This window comes from Kryptolebias marmoratus, linkage group LG1, assembly GCF_001649575.2.
Source record: "Kryptolebias marmoratus isolate JLee-2015 linkage group LG1, ASM164957v2, whole genome shotgun sequence".
Lineage (NCBI taxonomy): Eukaryota > Metazoa > Chordata > Actinopteri > Cyprinodontiformes > Rivulidae > Kryptolebias > Kryptolebias marmoratus.
In genome coordinates this window covers 28,568,245-28,588,117 of record NC_051430.1, presented here as the reverse complement: position 1 = coordinate 28,588,117, position 19,873 = coordinate 28,568,245, and the positions used below count along the sequence as shown (strand labels likewise).

Here is a 19,873-nt window from a genome sequence, read left to right as displayed (position 1 = left end):
TTTGAGAAGTTTTAAAAACATTCAGAGAGGCACATGTGTGGGATGAGGTCAGACAACTTCCTGCTGAAAACCACAAACTTCATAATAAAAGGAGTCACCAAACAGGATGTCTTCAAGTTTTCAGCATGTCTCTGCGTCAGTGATACCTTCACACATCTGATCTTCAGACCGTTCACTGAAAAACAGCCTGGATGCTCCTTTTTGTCCACCAAAAGCAGCTGAAATCCTCCGTCCACAGAACACATGTCCTCTGTCTTTCTGTCCAGGTGGGACAAGCTGGTGTCCAGAGAGCTCAGGTTGGATTTCTGGACGCAGCAGCTGAGTGTGGGACGTTTATAAAGTTCTCCTGCATCCACGAGGATCTACTGATCACCATGACACAACAGGTTCTCATGCAGAGCCACCTGGAGGGGTCAAAGGTCAACCAACAGTTGTTTTCACAGAGATTTACCCCAATTCTAAGAATCTTTTCATAAACTTTGTGTTTTGGAGATAGTGAAAAACCCATAACCTTCTTTTGAATTTGAACTAAAAGCACTCGGAGGAACACAAACCTCTGCCAAGGTCATAGTGTCATTACCAACATTTAATCTCTTGTTTTTTGTGACAACCCCAAGATTTCCTGAAAACTGAATCAAAATCTGTTCTTTAGTTTTAAAGTCATCTTGCTAACAAACAAACCAACTAACACCACAGAAAACAGAACTTCTTTGGGAGGTAAAAATAAAGTTTCAGTCCTGATTTCCTCACCTGTCACCAATAATCTGCTGATTGGAGAATCTTCCAAATATTCTTCAAACTTTTCTGGGTTTTCTTTTCTCTCTTCTCACATTTAGCAGACGTGTTGTTGGCAGCAAATTCAAGACTGTTTAGAAATGTTTCTAAAGCAAAACTGAGTTCAGTTAACGCACTGAAACTTATAAATTTCAGTTTTTGCAGAAGTTTGTTTTCAGCCTCAGGGTTTGATTGACTCTGTCGGTAATTAGTGATCAAAGAAGGAAGGAGAAGTGAACGTGGGGTTAAATTTGTCTGTTTCGAAATAAATATTTATGATGAAATAAGGACATGTTAATGATCACTCCAGGTTAAAATTTCTCCACTTATCCTCCTTTTTGGTTTCATCAGCAGGTCAGTGAGGTCAGCAGAGGTCCGACCCTGGAAAACAGCAGAATCCGATGGATTTACCACCATAAATCCTCCTGACGGTCGTCCAGGTAATTATTAACAAACTCTTTTCTGAGTGAGAGTCTTGTTTTTCTTAGATCTGTTTAAGATGATCTGATTCCTGTTTGGTGGATATATTTTTTTTATTCTGACAGAAATATTCCAGGATTTCTGTGAGACGAGTTTGTTTCTCAAAAGGTTCAGAACTTAATTAAAACCAGGAAGTCTGTCTTTGTTAAAACAAAGCTTAAAGAATTAAAAGCAGCCTTCACCCGCCACTTTGCACGCTAACGTTTCAAACTGAGATCTAATGCAATCTGTCAGCGCTCAGAGTATGTGATAGGGATGACTCTCAGCTATTACCACACCAAATCTTAGCTCAGTATCTCTAAAATCCTCTGAGTTATAACGTGTTTGTTTGCTGCGGTTGATGCTTGTCTTTAATGGTGGCTGGATCCGTTTTAATGAAGCTGATTAAAGCAGGAATAATTAAAACAAAAACTGGACTCCATAAAAGCAGAATGCAGTCAGAGTTTAACAAACCACAGAGAACAAGGGGGAAAGGATGCTCGCTCACACTTTACCACAAAAATAAAACTTTATTTCATCATTTTCAAAAGTACATTTATTTTTCCCAAAACAGCCGAATCTTTTGCCTTTTGAAACCTTTTCAATAATCACAGCAGTTCTCGTCTCTGTAACAGTAAAACCTATTGAATAAAACAAAAAAGGGTAATATTTTCCACAATATTTAAAATTAATAAATGTAACTGAAATTCCAACCAGTAACCTAACAAACGAGCTGACCCCAAAACAGTCCTCAAACCCTTTCCTTTTTGACAAACTGTTCCAAATCAGAGCTGATAAAAAGCTGAATATAAAATGTCATAAACTCAAGTTAAAAGAGTCTTCTGAAAAATTAAACAAAGCCAAAAAGCTATATGTAAAAAAAAAAAAATAAAATAAAATAAAACTACAGCAAGTCCACCTCAGGATTCAGCAGATTTTTTTGTTTCAACTGAAACTTTGAACTAAATAACGACTATTTCACAAGAAATAAGACTAAAGACAGCAGGAAATATTTACCTTTAAATATTTAAATTTTAAAAACAAAGAAACAGCTGCTCTGATTGGTCAGGTCTAATCAGGCTCCGCCCACCACTGCATCTCACCTGGTGAAGGATTTTTCAGTTTCTGAGAAAAGAATATTTTAAAATCCCGTCCGGAGCGAAGAGCAGAGCCTGAAACTTGAGTCTCGTCGGGCAGAAAAAATGTCAGAGTTTCCAGTTTGTTAAAATAAAATCTATATTTACAGTAAATTCACAGTACGGCTTCTAAACACGCTGGTTTCCAGTTTATTCAAGCAGCTTCTTCCAGCAGCCTCTGGAGGTTTTTCTGCACCTGGAAAAAAACAAAAACATTTCATGTGTTTTAGTGACCAGAAGTTTTATTAATAAGAAGCTAATCTGCCTGTAAATTAAACAAATACAGCTGTCAACTGCCCTAAAATAAAGAATCGTCCTGTATTTGAAACAAAAAGCTTTGTTCCTTATTTTTAGGAGTCCATGCAAATCTGTCAGCAGATGATAAATGAAACAACAAAAATATGCTTTGGTTAATTAAAGCTTCTACGTTGTTTAAGCTGCTATTTATCCAATAAATAGGAAAATAACTTTTTATTGAAACCCAAACTAGAGAGAGCTGAGAGCTGAAAGAAGCTGAAAGCAGCAAGTTAGTAAAATATAATAAAGAGTTAAAATAACAGATAAAACATAATCTGCAGAAGATGAAACTAAGTTGGCAAAGCTAAAAAAAAACCAAGCAGAACAGCAGCTAAAATGTAGCAAAAGGCTAACTTAAAGGAAGAAAACACCAGTTAAAAGCTAAAAGTACCCAAACCGACACAGATTCCTGTAATTTTAAGTGCAGTTGAAGATAAATATCACATTAAAAAGTTGCTCAGAAGCAGAAAGACGAGCTCCTCCCGTTCTCTCTTCTCCGATCAATGAGGATCTATGTTTAATTATTCCCAAGAAGTCGTCCAATAAAACCAGGTTTAATGTCAGAGAAGTGCAGTTTATAAACTGAGCTGAAGTGGGGCTTGTTGGTTAAAAACCTAATTAAACTCATTAACAAAAATAGTTCAAATAATCAAGAAGTTATTTAGATTTTTTGGGGCATTCTTTAAGACCAAATCAACCAAATCTGCTGCAATGATCCAGATTCAATCAAGATTTCTTGATTGGAAGCAGTGAATCATTAAATTTTTCCTAGAAAATCTGGTTTTACTGATATCAGACGTGGTGTTAATGAATAAAGATTCTGCACGGTTGTTATATTTCAGACGCAGCAGACAGACAGACCAACCTTTTCCAGCTTCAGCAGGTTGATGGTGAGCAGCTCAGAGAAGAGCTCTGTATTCACACCGGCAGCACTCCCTGTGATGATGTTGCTTCTGAGGACAAAAAGATCAAGATATATAAAAAAAAACATTGAGTTTAAATGCCAGGCATTGGTTTGCAGAAATCAAAAAAGTCCATTTTAATTCACAGTAATGAGAAAGTTAAAAAGATAACAATCTGCCAACCACCAGTCAATTTTATGTTTAAATGTTAAAACTCAAAATGAAATTCCAGATGGAATATGAGTGCTCACTCAGTTTTTTTCTGTGCATCTTTAAACTTTGCTCTCATCACCTGTAGATTTGACCATTTTTATGCCACTTTAGCTCAAAAACCGCTTTAAAATCCTGCAGCTGATTCAGAACGCTAAAGCAGAAGCTAAAACACAGACATTGTTCTTCTAGGAGAAACCACACGTCTCAGATTCTCTGGCTCCCTGTGAACTTCAGAGCTCAATTTAAAACCATTCTTATCATTTACGAAGCCCTGAATGGACGAGCTCTGTCCTGTTTAGAGCCCACCTGCTGGGCCGGGCACTTTGAGTTACCCTTGTGTTTGAAAAACAACATATGAGTAAAGTTGGATTGAGAAATCCTCTAACTTCAGTTTTCTATTATATTTTTTTGCACACGCTTGAAGATGAATTTCTCAGTTGGGTTCAGTTGAAGCTTCTTCGCCCTCCGAGGTGCTTGATTCAAACGAGGTTTCCGAGACTCGAAGTCTGCAAACTCACTCGTGGTGCGTAAACTCGGAGAGAGACCCGAGTGTCGTCAGCCGCTGTTCCAAAGACACGATCCTGAAAGCCAGGTAACAGGAAGACAAGACCAGGACGCACACGCTGCGAAAAAAAACAAAAAGACAAACACACAATGACGTTCAGGATCCAGAGGAGGAAAAAGAACTGTGTCGAAACAAACTGAAATAAAATAAATGGGAATTGAACAGTAGATATTCAGTTAAAGAGTAGTCCAGAACTTACAGAAACATGTAAACGATCAGCAGAGTGTTGAGAGAAACTGGTTTCATGTTCCTGCTGTCCCTCACTACCTCTGCGCCTGGAAAGAGGAAAACTTTTAACCCGAGTCACGTTTATTTAACAAACTTGGTTTTGTTGGCTACAGTCAACCTGTTGAAACTCTGTGAACAGAGAAAACACTTTGTTATAGTTTATTTTAAAAAGCTGACGGTCTGTGAAACTCCTGCAGAAATCATTCAAACAACAGCATCCACAAGGGGATGAAAACAAATCAACTTATTTTACAAAAGGCAAGTCATTATGAAGAGATTAGGTTGTTGTAGGTACGAGTTAATGTGCAGTTTAATGGTTGAGCTACTCGGTTCGATTTAGGGATGTTTTTAGATTTAAACACGTGACGCTTCTGCTGAAGTTCTGCGATGGACCGGTGACCTACCCAGGGTCAACTCAGTTATTATAACACACATTCTGCAGGACAGACTTGCAAAAACTGGGACTTGAACTGCTTTTCATTAGCTGTATATTTCCCTCATTGCCTGGACAATAAAATCTTACAACTTTTGAATATTTCTATTCATGATTAATGTGATTTGACATTAGTAACGTACCTGGGAGGTGGCCATGGTGCTGCTTGCCGTCTGAGTTCTGCTTCTTCACGCCGTGCTGCTGCTCCGGAGGTGATGGGTCGCTGATTTGGCTCAGAGCGTCCAAGAAAGGAGGAACAGGCAAGTCTGTTAAAGAAAAAGAAAAATAACAAACGAAAGATGAAGAAAAAAGCTACGAACTGCAAAGTTAGAAGATCAATTTGATGTTAGATCAGGATCGAATAAAAAAAAAACTGAGGAAAAAGTGGAATTTATGAAGCTTCACGTCTGTTTCTGTTGCCTTTTGTCAAACGCTAATTGTCAAAAAGCTGTGATAATTTGCACCATGTGACATTAAAGCGTCTGTTTGCTGGTTGGAGGATGATACCGGCTATCTTATTGTAGTCTGGGACCTGCGAGTCGGAGCTGCTGCTCTCTTCTACCTCCTGCCTCCTCTGCCTCACGGCTCCGTCCAGGTCATGGAAATCTCTCTGCAGAAAGTCAGACACACGGCTGCTGTAAGTTCATGTTTTTATTTTATGTTTTTTATTTTATCATTTTAACAGAAAGGGAGCAAAGTTGAGCTTTGAAAAAATGCTGATTTTGCTGCAGAGCTATTGGATTTCATCCCATCAGCTTGGACGTGTTAAACTCATTTTGAACTCTTATCTTGGCTGCGGTCAATCCGCCTCTGCAGGGGGAGAACTAGTTAACATCTGTGGCAACAAGTTCTAAACTAGTTATCCATAAAACTGCAATTTAACGGACTTTAAAGACAAGAGGGCGAGCAAAGCATTGCAGGAAAACAACCCACCCGATGACCTTTTAGGGGCTTCGAATGAAAAATCAGGTTGTAAAACATTTTGTGTTGTTTGTGTTCATGGACTCACCAGAGGAAAGTGAGGCGATAGCGGTGACCTCTGACCCCTGAAGCTGTTTTCGGCTGAGGAGGGGACGGGGCTGCTGCATGGACTCCTCTCCTGTGCACATCCATATAAATACGCAACAGGTGCTGCATGTTTCTGTGCTCGAGAGCCCTTCAAACTTTGCAACTCGAATCTTAAATCTGAACATTTATATAAAAAAGCAGCTTTATTTGAACAAAAAGTCAACTCACAATCACATCTAACCTGATATCACAGCAACGAGAAGAACCAGTCTGATAGTTGGATATTAAATATCTTCTGTATGACACAAACCTTTTGGTCTTAACCCAATTCAAGGTGGGTTGAGACAGCCAGATTTGCAGATATTGAGCCAAAATTGTAAGCAGTAATAGCTGAGCATCTTCTACAACACATACTTTGAGCACAACACATTTTATTTTTCAAGGTTTGACCAAAATAGCTGTAACTCCATAATTTCTCAATGTAAATTTATCTTAGTCTGAAACCCTGTGGGTGATATGCATACCTTCAAGGGATGCTAGGTCTTAAATTTGACTTTATTTTTGTTTCATAAATATAGACATGGTGGAATCTGTTGTGTGTTTTTGTTCACTTGACTCAGTTTGGAAAATAAAGACCAGAACAGTTTTATTATGCCCTAATATGTAAACCTATACTTTAAAGAGGAACCTTCTTTTCCCCATGACTACATAAAGATACATAAACTCAGCAGCAGAGGAGAAAAATGAGGCGGCGAGAGGGAATCCGTCTCACCTCCAGGTGAAGACAGACGGACATCAGAAACTTGTAGGTGTTTTCTCTGGACAGGAAGGACACAAACACGTACTGCGGCGACAACAACAACAAAAAGATTCACTTCAGAATGCCTTTAGCTTTTCATCGAACGCTGACAGCGAGTTGCATCTCTCACCCTGTCGTTTGCAGTTGCGATCACCAGAGCGTTTGGCACCAAGATGGCAGTTTTGGTCTTCTTGACGTTTGTGACTGACATCACTGGGATGGCAATCTGGAAGAGACAAGTTCAGATGCGTTATTGTTTGTTTAAGACATGAAACTAGTCTCTTCTGTCAGCATTCATGTTTCTAAGAATAGGAAGAAGATCTTGGACTCATGTCAAGACAATCCATGCAGTTCAGAATTAGAGTTTTCTCTAAGAGACAACCTCGTTTTTGGAGTTTGGTCTTTACGGCAAAACATTTAGATGCACAATAAGAAGAAGATTGCTGCTCGGTGCACAGATTCAAGAAACTGTGTCAGTCTTTTCAGTACCTTGGTATCTTTGCCAAAAACCTTGGAGTGAAAGCAGATCCAGTGATCGGACACAAACATCCGTCCCTGATAGAGGATATCTTTCTGCAAAGCACAGGTGTAACCTGACAAACAGGTAAATGACATCAGTTTTCAGAGGCCAACATGAGAACCCAACTTCTTATTTTAAAAGCAGAATATGTCAATGCGGTGTTATTTCCCTTAAACAAACAGCTTCTTGGTATGAAATGTTCAACTTTTATCCTTCATTCTGTAGTTAAGGTGGAGCTGATTGATGTGATTGTTAAAGACTTACTCTGTCTGACCTGTTCTTCTTTGTGGATCTCCTTAAATATTTTATGGTACTGACTGTTGGTCTTCGAAAGCTGAAACGCAGAACACACACATAACGGTACGATGCTGACTGATGCTTATATTTGTCGCAGAAAATACAATAAACTGCGAGAGTCTTGAACGTTTAGACACCCAGAGATCTTTTAAGGCTTGGAAGATGGGGTTAAATATCAAAATAAAGATGTTACCAGGAAGATTTATAAATTCTTTTCAGACGGTTCAACCTGGGTTTACAGAAATTTGTTAAATCTGAGATGTGATTGTTGGAAAACAATCAAAAAACTAAAAAATATTAGGTGCCACACACTCCAGATTCATCCACTTATCTGAAGTTTAGTTGCGAGTGCAGCACATCAAGAAGAAAAGCTCCAGATGTTCCTATTCTCAAAACATTTCAGCTCTTTTTAGGAGATCCTAAGGAATCCCAAAGCTAAAGAGGATATTTAATTCCTCAAAAAAAATCTGGGTCTGCCCCAGTGTCTAATCCCAGTGGAATGTGTTTGGATAATCTGCAGAAGAAGACACTAGAAGGCATCCTGATCAGCTGCCCCAAACTGCATCAGATGACTGCTTTTGACGCAGAACAGCAGCTCCCCCTGGAGAGCATAGGAAGGAAGCTCATTTCAGATGCTTGCATTCAGGAAGGGATTCCTTATGGTCGTGATCCATACCTCACAACCAGAGGTGAGGGTTGGATCGTAAATGGACCCATAAACTGAGGTTTTCCTTTCAGCTCAGCTCCTTTTTTTACCACAAGAGATCACAACAATGCCCTCATCACTGCAGACAAGGTCCTGATCTGCCAACCATCTCCTGACCCATCCTGCCGTCACTTCTGAACAAAACTCCAAAATTCATGAACTTCTCTGTTTGATGACACTCAGAGAGCATTCCACCTTTTTCCTGTTGAGATCCATGACCAGCAGCATCCCACACAGAATGCCCCATGGAAACAGCCTTTTCTGGATCCTCTGGTCTGGACAAACTCTCATGGCCCTTTTAGCAGCTCCACAATGGTAAAAATCTGATCCACTGCCAGAACAAAACCCACAATGCTCCTTCTGAATCTGAAGTTCAACAGTTGGTTGAAACCAACTTTCCAACAACAATAGTTTGAACACTTTCCCCTTTTTTAAAGATGGGGACCACCACCTTGGTCTGCCAAAAACGTGTATCAACCATTACAGCTCTTTAGAGTCCAGAGCCTTTAGTATCGCTTCCTCATTGAGGTTTTACCTCTACGGATCGCCTTTCCCAAGGTCGTCAGACTCTGCCTCAGGTCAGACGTTTCCCACTCAATCCAAACACAGTCTGAAACAGGCTCACTTTATTTTCTAAGCTGTCAGATTGTTTGCTAGAACCTCCATGAGGCCAAAAGTCCTTCTCCATAGGTTCTCCGATTTCCTCCCATGGCCAAGTTTTTGTTTCTACAACTGCAGAATCCACAGTCCTTCTGGTAATCCTGTACCTGTCAGCCAAGAACTAAAAACCTCCTCCTTCAGCCTCCATGACCACTGGTGTCTTCTGGGTCTTCTGGTTGCACCAACAGGTCAGAAATTACGAGGTCAACATTGGACTATCACTGTCACAAAACCATTTTGTGAAAGGTCATTCAGATCAGCACACACTCTTCTAGGAGATGGTTTAAGACTCAGTAAAGGATTTGGCTGGAAAAGGAACCCAGTCAGCTGAAATAAGATCGGATCCGTCATTCGTCCCGATAACAAGCTTCTGAGAACAACGGTCTAAATTAGGTAACATTATTGGTGCAATAAAATATGCATCAGAGTTAATGAAAGCTCACCTGGCTGTAGTGAGACTTCTTTCTCTCTATCTTAGAGTCTGAATCTGTCTGGACCTGAGTCAGCAAGGAGTTGTCAAAAGTCTTTGACCTGCAGGCAAAAGGTTCAACAAAGAGAGGACTGAGCAACAAAAAGGGCCTTAAATAAACATGTGGGTGCAAAACAAAGAAGGCGCTCACATGTCTTTTTAGTGCAGCAGTTATTTAAAGCCCAAACATTTTTTGGGTATAATAACAGTATTTGTTGTTTACCTGACTAATTCAGGTTTCCTCCTGCCTGACGGCTCAAGTTGCTCCTGATCAGCAGCCTGCAGAGACTCAGCAGCCATCCTGCCACATCTCTGCTGCTCCTCTGTCACATTCTCAACATCAGAACTACACGGAAAAATGAGGACGGGTACATTTATGAGCATAAATCCACCCCTCAATCACCTCACTTTCTTATTAACGTCAGCGTTTACCAGGATATGAAACAGGAATAAAAGAATCCTCAGAAATTAAATTCCTGTTTACATCAAGTTTGTATTCATGATGATCACCTGATTGTTTTGGAGGCGTGGCTTCGAGGTTATCTCCAGCCAATCAGCACACAGCTCAATCAATTATTCAAATATTCACTCTCTTCATCTCAGCAGTGAGTAATGACTGCGTAAGGAGGTGTCAACAGGTAATCATTTTAAAGGCACATTTCAAAGCAATGCAATGTTTAGCTTAGCTTGAGCACCAGATTATTTTCCAGCCATTCTGTATTTTGAGTTTTTGACAAATACAAAGCCCTAAAAACTGTTATTTAAGCAGCTGAAAAATAACCAACACCACATCTGTCTTGTTGCATGTTCAGTTTGATGTTTACAACCTGCTTAAGATGGAAGTTTTAAACAGTTTAGGGAAATGGAAAAGGTGATTTTTTTTTAAAAGAGCAGCCTCAAATTGCACCACAGAAACTGAATATTCTAACTTTTAATCCCTAAAGTCTCAGACTTACAGTTCCCATAATGTAACTTTTCTATATTTTACTTGAAACAGTTACTTTAGTGCTTCATTTTTTAAAAAGTGTCACCATCTTGAACATAAACTGCTGCTACAACAACAACAACAATAGTAAACGTGGTTCAGAAACCCATGTTTGATTCTGTTAGAGTCTCAAACTCACCAATAATCTCTGTCTTCATGTTTAGCAGCTCCTCTGCTGGCCTTCCTGTCCTCCTCCTGAGACGTCTGCTGTTCTGTCATCATTAGAGGATCCTGCTGCCGGTCCCGGGCCCTGCTGCTGGAACTGAAAGGTGAGCCAAGCCTGCAGCCTGATCCACTGCTCCTTCACCTGCCCGTGGAAGTGTTTGCCTGGTCCCCCTTGGTTTCACGTGTCCCAGCCAATCAGAAGGCAGGACGGGGTGGCGTGTAAGAGCAGGAGTGCATTTGAACCTTTGATCGGTGACATGTTACCCAGCTTTGTTTAGACAGTGGAGGCTTAGCTTTTTAAAGAAAATCCATTCTGTGGACGACCTGAAGATGCAGACATTAAGTGTGTGCAGCTGATTACAGAAACAATAAAACATTTAGTTTTTAAGACTTACAAATAGGAAGAAATTTGATCGCTTCACTCAATGTCCTACATCATAATTTACATGTTTGGTTTTAAGAAAACAACAATGAGAACGAGAGTTTGTGTCTCCAAGCTGCAGGAACGTTGCCTCATTTTCTGTAAATGTTTTGCACTGAAATGATCAAAACTAGCAGCAGGAGATGTTAGTGTTGTCTGCATGACCTGTAACACAGTTTCAGATGCCTCCTGATGGATTTGGTTCAAATCGCTGTGATATAAATCAATATTCAGTTGCTGTTTTTCCTTTTTAGTGAAGCAGGGTTGTGTGGAGTACGTATAAACAGTCAGTATCTTACCCTGAGGCAGACATTTGGGACTCAGCTGAGCATAAAATACCAAATTTACTGAAGGTATTTACAGTTAGAAATACTTAAACTTAAAATAAAACATGAGTCCAACTGAGTTAAACTTTATTTATTTTGCTGGCAGTAACAGGAGGGCTGCATGACGTGCAAACTGGGGGAAGTAGGTGTGTGGAGGGTGCTGCAGAACTCCCTGTCGAATCCCAGCGGACGTCCAAACACATCGCTAAAAATAACAGATTGTATCAGTGCTGCACATGTTCAAATGACTATTGTCATGCATCTGTCCATAATATACAATATAAAGACAGCATGCACTACCAGTTTGTATTTTACTGCATATATTTGGTTTTATTTCATGTTCTTTTAGTTTTTTGAAGTCATAAAAAAATCACTCAAACCCACAGCTGGGTGTAGAAAATGAAACAAAAAACGTCTGTTGAATTAAAAAAAAATTTTTTTAACACTGATGAATCATGTGCTATTCTATAAATGGCTAATCTTGTGTAATTGTGTCTTGAAGGAAGAAGTCTTTTAGACTTTATTTACACCTAAAGGGTCAGATTAGATCCATTTAACCTAACATGCATGTTTCTGAACTGTGGGAGGACACTGGAGCGCCCCGGGGAGTTTTCGTACGTGTTTTCTAACAGTTGTTTTTACATAAAGCAGAGCAGAAGAGGTTTCAGTCTCCACCGACGCCTTTCTGAGTGGAGTTTACACGTTAAACCCGAGCGAGAGAGTGTTTACTCTGTGTGCTCCGATTTCCTCCCACAGTCCAAAAACATGCATGTTAGGTAATTCTAGACTGAAGCCTTTAGATGTGAATGTGCATGCATGGTTGTTTGTCTCTGTGAGTTGGACCCTGTAACCCTACTCTTCTGGTTTGTTGCCTTCAGTTATGACCAGCTGAACAAAGTAAAACATGCAAATCACACATACGGGTCTTTTTACGTCTTTTTATTGCAGCAAAAAATTTTTTAAAAGGTATAAAATGACACAAAATGAAAAGAAGCAGTGCTAAAAAAAAAAATCCATCATCTTTTAAAAACAGTGATCATAAATCCCTCTTAGTCTTCTTATCAAGACATGCAAATATATAACAGACGGGTAAATACGGCATTTATGTATGAAACTTATAAAGTTACAGAGAGACGCTGACTTTTTATACATTCTGCCTATGTTTTGGTCCAACAACAAACTCGTGTATTCTGCAATAACTCTGCAGACAAAATTTAATTCTAAGATTGTTTCCTCTCATTATGACAAGCTGTATTTTTTTTAATAAATGCCATTTTCACCGCAGCCCTGCAGGATGTTGCACGTGCCGCGCATCAGCTAGCTGCCACAAAATGTCAAGTTGTTACCATCTGACATGAGTTAGTTGGAAGAAGCGACAGGAAACGGGACTCATCACCTGCTACAGACAGGTTTCTGTGAAGGACACTTTAAAGGTGAATAACTGCTGTTTTACAGCTGCTGCTTTTGATTTCCAGCATTAAATTCTGCCTGATAAGAAATACATTTACTTTATTGTACCATAAAACAAACAAGGCCTCAAAATCTTTGGTTCACCTCGAGGTTGATACAATCTGAGCAACAATCCCAGAAGTTATCAGTCATCTCTGCAGGAAGAAAAATCAATGAGTTGCATATCCATCGATAACAAGAGGAAATGATTAAAATAAATATTGTTACTATGCAGCTGTAAAATTCCTTTTTGCTCATGTAACATTTATTCATTTGAATAATTATGACTTTAAAAAATGTTCCTTATTTATTACATTCATTTTGCAACAAAAGCAAAAATTACTTTTCCTTAAAATTTCAAGGCAGCAGCTGATTTTATTGATCCAAAAACGTTTAAAACAGTGATGTGTAGCTAAAGATAAACTGTTTTTAAAACCCTGCAGCTGATTGTCACAAAGCCAGAAGTGAGCTTGTTCTTAATGCAAAAAAATAATTTTTAATTAACTTTTTAAAACAAAAACAATGATTTATTTTTTTAGATTTTTTGCCAAACTAATATAAAAATGAGCTTTAAATCATTACAATATTTTACAGGTATTATGAAAGGTCTACACAGACTGTTTAAGGCAGTGTTTCTGTTGTTGTTGTGGATTTGTTTTTTAGATTTTAGGTTTTCAAGCACTAAAAACTGGACAGATGATAAAAACGGATGTCCGTAAAGATGCAAACAACTTGCTGAAGAGATTAAATGTTTGCCCAGTCGACTCTGTAGTGTGTTTACAGAAGAATAAACAAATGCAGTGAGTTTTAAAGTTCTTTCCACCCGGATTTATCTGAATCTAAATGAGAAGAATGCTTCCAGACTGCAGCTCTGCAAAACCTCTGTGAAAACCGTGTAACGAAGGATGCTTTTATAGCTACTGACAAGTTCTAAATAAAGGTTTTAAAGGTTAAAAAGTGCCAGAGAGTAAAGAAGCTTCCAGGCTGAGAAGTTATAAAACACCTCTCTGATTCAGGACGGACGGATATTTGGATTACGTGGAATATTTACAGTCCTTAGAACTTCTCATATTTACCTACAGATGTAAAACTGGTCCGCTCTAACACCTTTTTTTTGTTTTTTCCCAGGCAACAGATTTAAATTTCCCTTAAAATAATCCAACAGTTAGTTTTATTTTTGGCCCCTTGGTTTGTGCACCTGGAGTTATAGTCTGAAACACAGACAAATATCCACTTCTATACATCTTAAAAGGCTTTTCACTTCCTTCGTTTCTCAAATTTAATATTCAGATTTGTTTTGTTTTAAATAAACCGAACGGTTTTAAGAGCAGTTTGAAACACAAAGCTGTGAAAGACAGAAATCCCAGAGGAAATCAGACATTTTCCTGACCTTTAAATTATATTTTCCTCTTTTTTATGGCTCTTTCTCTGATTTGTAAAATGAAGAATGATTTATAATTAATACTAAAACAAATTAAAACTCTTTACAGTTTGTAAACTGCACTACAAAGTGTGTCTAATTACAGAGTGGCATATTATTATTATTATTATTATTATTATTATTATTATTATTATTATTATTATTATTATTATAAAATATTATTCACCTGAAGGTAAATCCAAACTAGAAGAAGTGACACAAAAGGCAGATTTGTTCGGGTTTCCCAAAATCCTTTGCTAATAAATACATTCTTTAATTTAAAATAGTTTTCTAAGAGCAAAACAATTAATATTAAGGCTAAATTGTTTTGCAAAACCCTCTTTTGTTTCCACAACTATAAAAATAAAAAGACTTGTCTTTAAGATATATTTTTTTGTCTTTCACTGCAGGCTGCCCACATAGTTTTTAGGAAAGAAAGAATACAAAAAGCTTAAAAAAGGTATTTTAAAGTACAAAAGTTAAATATTTCAAATCTTAGCTGGGTTTTCTTCCTCTGTACAAAGCTCTACTGTGCATCTGGACTCCCAGCACTACAAAAGGCCGGGCAGTCTGTAAACATAATGACACTTTGTCATTTTCATCACATGAAAACAGTTTTATGCTCTGCTTGTTTCTGCCTGAAAGCTTAGTTTTTCTGTTCCCGTGTCTGGTATGAGGAGGATCTGCCCTGCTGGTTGAGGATACAGCGTTTTTTATCGACATCACAGACCTGAAGGCAGCGGCGCGTGCAGATCTCAGAGGTGGAGACACTTTCTGCTGCACTTTGAGAGGTTTGAGCGGATAAAAACCTCCTCCTGGAGAATCAAAGAAGGTTTGTCTCTTTTAAAGCATGCAGCTGGTCGACACGTTTCTCCCAAATATTCCCCCAAAATCCCCTCATCTGCTGTGTCAGAGGGACGGGTCTGTGATTGTCCTGTACATCTGCAGCGACGTCACCTCCACGTCCGGGACTTTCAGGTTCTGGGGACGTCCCGTCGGACTGTAACCGGCCGACCGGCCCATGGGGCTGAACCCCGTGGCGGCCCGACCCACCTGGGAGAAGCCTGAAGACAGCGATATGGCAGGACGCCGCAGGAATCGACCAGAAGTCACCAGGTCCCCGTAGCCCTGCGCATGCGAGAAGGCGTAGCCCGAGCGGCGGGTGCTGCTGCGGCGGATCCGGGCCCGGCGAGGCGGAGGGGGAGGAGTTGCTTTGGCCTGCCTCACTTTGAACATCACCTGAAGGTTTGGGGAGACAACTGGGACATTATTCTGCTGAAATGAAATAAATCCATCCAGACATTTAAAATAAATCTTGTTCCCTCGGTCCAGCAGGGCTTCAGTAAGCGTGCTGGTTCTGGTCCGGTACCTTGTCATTGATGGTGGGGCAGAGCTGGATCAACAGGAAGCGGTAGGTCACCACAGGAAGCACACACAGGATGGAGGTGAGGACGATCGTCAGCCAGACGTTGGGCTGGTTCAGAGAGTTCCGGGCCGACCCTGGAGCAACAAAAAACAACAACTTATCGAACCCGAGCTGTGCTTACAGAACGGAAACAGGCTACAACTACTGTGTGAGTCAGTGATGGAGTTCTGTAGCATGAAAATGAAAGAATAAGGATCCAGATTTGGATCCTGACATGGAAATCAACAAATTTATTCTGGAAATCTAACATGAGAGCAAACTACACCCTGCACAAAACCACTCAAGCAAATATTATCTTAAAAACAACAACAGAAGCAACAAAACCACACAAATCCTAAAAAAAGTTTATTAAAGTACTGCTTGTCATGGTGGAGGGCAATCATGTAATTGCTCATGCATGTGTTTGTCTGTGCATTCATTTCTGATTGTTAGTAAAATATCTCCTGAACCAATGGACCAATTTTTAATGAAACTATCAAAAAAGTGATCTTTGGATGACTGCCACAGCTAATTGACATTAGCCAACACAAAAACTGCCATAAATCTGTGAATTTTACAGATAATGAGCTAAAATTTGGTATAGTAGTAGCTGAGAGTCATCCTCATCACATATTCTGAGTGATAATAATTTATGTAAGATCTTTGTTTTAAAGTTTGGTATGCACGGCAGCAAGTGACATAATAATTATAATAATAATTCAAGAGTTATTACTTTGATTATCTCTGAGCTCAACTAAAGATGTTAAAAATCAGATTACAAAGGTATAAAATTAAGATGCAGACATTCATTATTTTGTTTAAAGAACAAGAAACAAGATTTTTTATTTATTTATTTTTGTTGAAGACAAGTATTTTTATTTAAACATGGTTTGATTGCTCTCACATGTTTTGTAAACCACATATAAAGACACCAAACACAAGTTCAGACTCTGTATCTGACATTTAGTGTGTTTGAAAGTGAGTGGCAGGTTCAGATGTCGGCTGCTGATTAACACTCACCTATGAACGGAAACGCTGACGGTAAAAGGAGGAACATGCCGTTGCTGTACATGGTGAACGTGACGACAAAATACATGACCAAACTGCCCAAAACGAAGAAGGTGTTCACTGCCGTCCAGTACGACATCTCCAACCCCAGCTGCACAACAACAAACAGAAGTTACACGCTTTTTAAAATGATTTTATACGTTATGCTTTGAAACGATGACTGAAATGTTCCTTCACACCTGGATGCTCACGGCGAACAGCAGACAGGTCTGCGTGAGGAGAGCGAAGGACTGGTAGTCGGCCATGTCCTTCCCATCGTCCCTCACCGTGTCGTGCAAGGCGGCGTAGGGGATGAAGAAGAGCACCAGGGAGCTGTAGCAGCTGTGGATGGCACATTTGAAGAAGGCCTTCTTGCTGAAGTAAAGATTCAGTTGACCGGGAACGTAGAGCTGCGGATGCTGGAAACTCCACACATCGTTCACATCCTGACCAGCAGGGGGCGACAAAGATAAACATTGGCTGTATAATAATAAATTCAGAGAAGTAAATACAAGGCACACCTGAATATTAGCCACACAAGCTAAAATTAGGGGAAAATCCTGTTTTGTTCATACATTAGCTGCACCGGACTAAAAGCTGCAGGTGTTCTAATGTTTAATTACCATATGTAAGAGAATATGCACAAAGGGGATTGTCAGGAAAGAGATGGCTGTTTGGGAACACATCCCTTTTATTAACATTTTGAAAAACAAGTTACCGGTACATATTTGCATAACTTTTTACGTACTGGTAATCAAAAGTATGAAACATGTACTGTGCTGTTTAAATGAGTAACAAATGTACTGCATGACAATAACCTGCAGCACACCAGAAAAATATAATCGGCCTACCTTTTGGGCTAAGGTGCAGTAACACGGCTTTAACAAGAAGAGAAGTCTGTCATTCATCATTCGTTCCGCTGTTGTACAGCACTACTTTACCTGGTGGACGGACATGTGGCCAACATAGCCAACATATCTCTCTTTTCCCCTGTGACTGTGTCTGATCACATGTCCTTCCGCCAGGCAAAGTAGTGCCGTACAACAGCAGAACAAACCAAAACAAATCCTCAAAAATCATGAAAAATCCAGAGAAAAGCCGCACCGGACTATAAGCTGCAGGGTTCAAAGCTTGTGCAAAAAGTAGCGGCTTATAGTCCGGAAATTACGAGACCTCCTTTTGGTGGCGCCGCTGCTAACTGAAGCTCAGTGTGACCTTGGTTTTTGGCACATTACCTGATCGAACAGACTCATCCCCAGTACAGGTAGAGCTGTGTACATCAGGTTGTAGAGCGTGATGAACCACTCGTCATACACCGTCTGAAACACAGATGGGATCAGATTAGTTTAAGAAAACCATGAAACCGAATGAAGCAGGTGTTTTACTTCCACTCCGTCCGTCTCACCTGCGCAGAGAAGCCGCAGAAGAAGGCGAACCAGAAGTGGACGAAGGTGAAGGTGAAGTTCTTGTAGAAGAAGTAGCGCAGGAACTTGCACATGCGCAGGTAGGACCAGCGGCCGTGCACCAGCAGGAGGCGCTGCAGGAAGCGGAACTGGGCGAAGGAGTAGTCGCTGGACAGGACGGCCTGCATGCCCTCCTGACCCGAGATGCCCACACCTATATGAGCCGCTGGGGGGAGACAGAGCGGGAGCGTTTCAGAGGTGAGGAGTATTTATTGCCCTTCAATGAAAGGCAGACGACCATTTAATGCCTGTTTGTCTGTTAGCAAAATATCATATGAAACACTAGTTGTCACAGATATGGATGCATTAATTGTTGTAGAGCAGGAGTGTCAAACTCCAGGCCTTGAGGGCCGCTGTCCTGGGAGTTTTAGGTTTTTCTGCTCCAACACACCTGATTCAAACTGTTTAATTACCTCCTCACCGAATCATCAAGTTCTCCAGGAGCGTGGCAACAAGTCATCCATTTAAACCAGGTGTTTTAAAGCAAGAACACATCTAAAACATGGCCCCAAGGAATGGAGTTTGACACCTGTGTTGTAGAGCATCACTATTAGTTGAGTTTTTGTCTACCTAATAATGAGGTGTTTTTGGTTTTTACCCACTATATGAACTCTTATGATTACTTTTAGACTTTGAAAAGTTTCCTGAGATTTAGTGAATGGGTAAAACTTCACCTAAAAGGAAAAATCAAACCAAAGGAAGCCAACGGTTAAATCAAATTAGTGTCTGAAAGGTGAAAGTAGACGGGAATAGTAATTTCAGGAGAAATAAATACTGAAACCAGTGTCCCATAGCTGACAAAGCACCCTTAAACAAAGCTGTGATTTTTTTGGGAGGGTACCTTTAATCATGCTGACATCATTGGCTCCATCACCTATGGCCAGTGTGACCGCCCGCTTGTATCTCTTGACCAGTTCGACCACCTGAGCCTTCTGCAGAGGGGTCACCCTGCAGCAGATCACTGATTTACACATACAGGCCGTCCGGAGGAAGTCCAGCTCCATGCTGCGCTCCAGGGCGAACGCCTGACGGACGTAAAGGTGGGAAGAAGGCAGGATTTATCCAAGCGTTACAGATATTCCCACTGCACTTTTTATCTCTAATAGCAGCATTTCTGTTTAAGGAGGGAGCTTTCTGACGTACCAGACTGTGTCCGTTGATAACAAGGCCGTACTCTCCATTAACCACCTCGTCTTTAATCAGTTTCACTCCTTCTCCCGCCTCTTCTGATAAAATCACAGGGTTCTCTGCAGCGTTTGGTTTCATGGAGGTCTGTGCATTTCTGCTCCAAGTAAAAATCATCAAAGCGTAGATGAATACGTGGAAACATGTCTCATCAAAAAATGGTAAAATAAGGAAAAATAAGTTTCCCCTGACCTGAGTTCCTCTCTGACATCATCAGACGAGTGTCCTGAGATGATAAAAACCTCGTTCATCTCTTCGCGCAGCAAGTTGCACGAGTAGCCAATGTTTTCTGCAGTTTCTGCAACACAAACAACAACAGTTAGTCTAGAACAACCACAGGCAAAGACACACTTTCCTCCATCTGATTATTTTAAGGCCTAAAGGTCAGACTTTGTATCAAAACCAGGTGACATGCAGGCTTTAATAAGGATACATTATTGTCTTATTGTGAAGTTCTTGCCTTCAGACTTCAGCCACTCCTCAGACTTTGACACATATATATATATATATATATATATATATATATATATATATATATATA

General features: G+C 40.0%; 2 protein-coding genes across 3 annotated transcripts in view; both read right to left on the bottom strand.

Moving 5' to 3' along the window:
• Nucleotides 1-1,748: 1,748 nt before the first annotated feature.
• LOC108242754 (GRAM domain-containing protein 2B) lies at nucleotides 1,749-10,779 on the bottom strand. Its single transcript, XM_017427780.3, has 14 exons — nucleotides 10,591-10,779; nucleotides 9,690-9,812; nucleotides 9,441-9,528; nucleotides 7,599-7,668; nucleotides 7,304-7,407; nucleotides 6,945-7,040; nucleotides 6,788-6,859; nucleotides 6,017-6,106; nucleotides 5,515-5,617; nucleotides 5,151-5,273; nucleotides 4,546-4,621; nucleotides 4,300-4,404; nucleotides 3,532-3,619; nucleotides 1,749-2,565 (listed from the first exon to the last, which is right to left on the bottom strand). The coding sequence occupies exons 1-14, from the start codon at nucleotides 10,671-10,673 to the stop codon at nucleotides 2,524-2,526; spliced, it is 1,263 nt and encodes a 420-aa protein (XP_017283269.1). The 5' UTR covers nucleotides 10,674-10,779; the 3' UTR covers nucleotides 1,749-2,523.
• Nucleotides 10,780-12,286: 1,507 nt separating this feature from the next.
• LOC108242814 (phospholipid-transporting ATPase ID) overlaps nucleotides 12,287-19,873 on the bottom strand; it is a 35,236-nt gene continuing 27,649 nt past the window's right edge. For both annotated transcript variants that reach the window (XM_017427904.3, XM_017427903.3), the window contains 9 exons: nucleotides 19,525-19,630; nucleotides 19,291-19,429; nucleotides 18,989-19,172; nucleotides 18,090-18,313; nucleotides 17,920-18,003; nucleotides 16,885-17,130; nucleotides 16,658-16,796; nucleotides 15,602-15,732; nucleotides 12,287-15,471 (listed from right to left, as the gene is read on the bottom strand). In XM_017427904.3, coding sequence (XP_017283393.1) covers nucleotides 15,142-15,471; nucleotides 15,602-15,732; nucleotides 16,658-16,796; nucleotides 16,885-17,130; nucleotides 17,920-18,003; nucleotides 18,090-18,313; nucleotides 18,989-19,172; nucleotides 19,291-19,429; nucleotides 19,525-19,630 — 1,583 coding nt within the window. In that variant the 3' untranslated portion in view covers nucleotides 12,287-15,141. The remainder of the gene's footprint in view (nucleotides 15,472-15,601; nucleotides 15,733-16,657; nucleotides 16,797-16,884; nucleotides 17,131-17,919; nucleotides 18,004-18,089; nucleotides 18,314-18,988; nucleotides 19,173-19,290; nucleotides 19,430-19,524; nucleotides 19,631-19,873) is intronic.